The 1,363-nt window shown below is 40.3% G+C and overlaps 1 protein-coding gene across 1 annotated transcript in view; it reads left to right on the top strand.

Moving 5' to 3' along the window:
- The window catches only part of PHALS_07002 (uncharacterized protein), a gene marked incomplete at both ends in the record, with an annotated part of 528 nt that extends 273 nt beyond the window's left edge, over positions 1-255 (top strand). The window contains one exon of the mRNA XM_024720396.1: positions 78-255. Coding sequence (XP_024585599.1) covers positions 78-255 — 178 coding nt within the window. The remainder of the gene's footprint in view (positions 1-77) is intronic.
- Positions 256-1,363: the final 1,108 nt, after the last annotated feature.

Below are 1,363 nucleotides of genomic sequence, written 5' to 3'. Positions count from 1 at the left end.
TTGAGAAGTCCAGCTGTCTTATTTGACAGCTGTTAAGTTAAACATAGCCTTAACTTCCTCCTTTATTGCCAACTTAGTTTTTGCTGTGCGACCAAGTTTAGAGCAAAACCATGCAATGATCGTGTTCCTCCTGGCACATCGCCACACGAAGCGGCTTACACAATCTCGAGTAATGCGCTTAGCTATAATATTGCACTTGTGGACATCGAGGCCCATGCTAACGACAAGCGAGTGAAGTTTGGATGCCAGAGCTAATTTACTGGAAAGTGTAGAAAAAATGAAAAAAATATTTAGCAGCTCATGCGATGAATAAATTGAAAAATGTGGTTGATGGGGTTTAACCCACGAAAAAGACTCGATTAGAATGGTCTCTGCCCCCCAAAAATCGTGTGGATCACTGTCATAGTATCCGTATAGCCGAGCCTTGTAGTGTCATCCTTGCGTACAAGCTTGATCGATAGATTATCGACAATCCGCCTGGTTGCGTCACGTTCAATACTACAGGATGTTAACAAACGCGGAGAATTCGTTCGAACTATTCGATGACAAAGTGTTGCTGGATCTTTTTGTAAAAATTTGTCAACACAGGTTGGTGAAAAGCCAAAATTAAATCGTCGACTTGATCCGCACTGACAAGTAGTACAGCTATTTGATAAACTTCGAGCCGATCTAAAGTTTCAAATTGGTGCAGAGGATGTACAGTGAATGATAGTATTAGCTTCCACCTACAAGAGTTTGGTCTTTGAGAAATGGACACAAAATCGTAATCTTCCAAAAGATAAGCCTGAACTTTTGCTAATACTAGTACGCATCATTCAAGGTGCTTGAAAGTCCACTGGTTTTGTCTGCTTCATTACGTAGACTGGTATTGGACTTTTGCGAAAGATCAAAGTCTAGATCGATACATCAATTTTGTTCGCTCGCTACGCAAATTCAAAACGAACAAAGAAGGATGAATAAGATGCTTAGATCACAAAACTCTATGTTTTTTTGCTTGAAATCGGCGATGGGGTCCACGTAAAAGCAATACAGAATGCTTGGGCATCTGAAAAGTGGATGAGGATACCATCACTTATGGTTCACAACTCGAACAAAATCCAAAAACAGTTAGAAGCTCAATCATTTATAAACATGAACGAGCTGACGTGGTCCCTTCATTACGTCAATATCCACAAGAACGATTTTCAATCTCACGACCTCAAGATATTACAATTCTTAGTGTCCCGAGTCGCATTTGTTAAACTGGTGAAGCTGTTGATATCTGTTGAATTTCTAGATGCGCTTGTCGGGCGCCGCAGATACGATGCACAAAGTATCACAACAACACAGAGTAAATGTTGCAGTGATAATATATTACCTTCTA

This window comes from Plasmopara halstedii, assembly GCF_900000015.1.
Source record: "Plasmopara halstedii genome assembly, contig: Scaffold_3060, whole genome shotgun sequence".
Lineage (NCBI taxonomy): Eukaryota > Oomycota > Peronosporomycetes > Peronosporales > Peronosporaceae > Plasmopara > Plasmopara halstedii.
The sequence above is the reverse complement of the archived record's forward strand: the minus strand, read 5'-3'. Positions and strand labels throughout refer to the sequence as shown.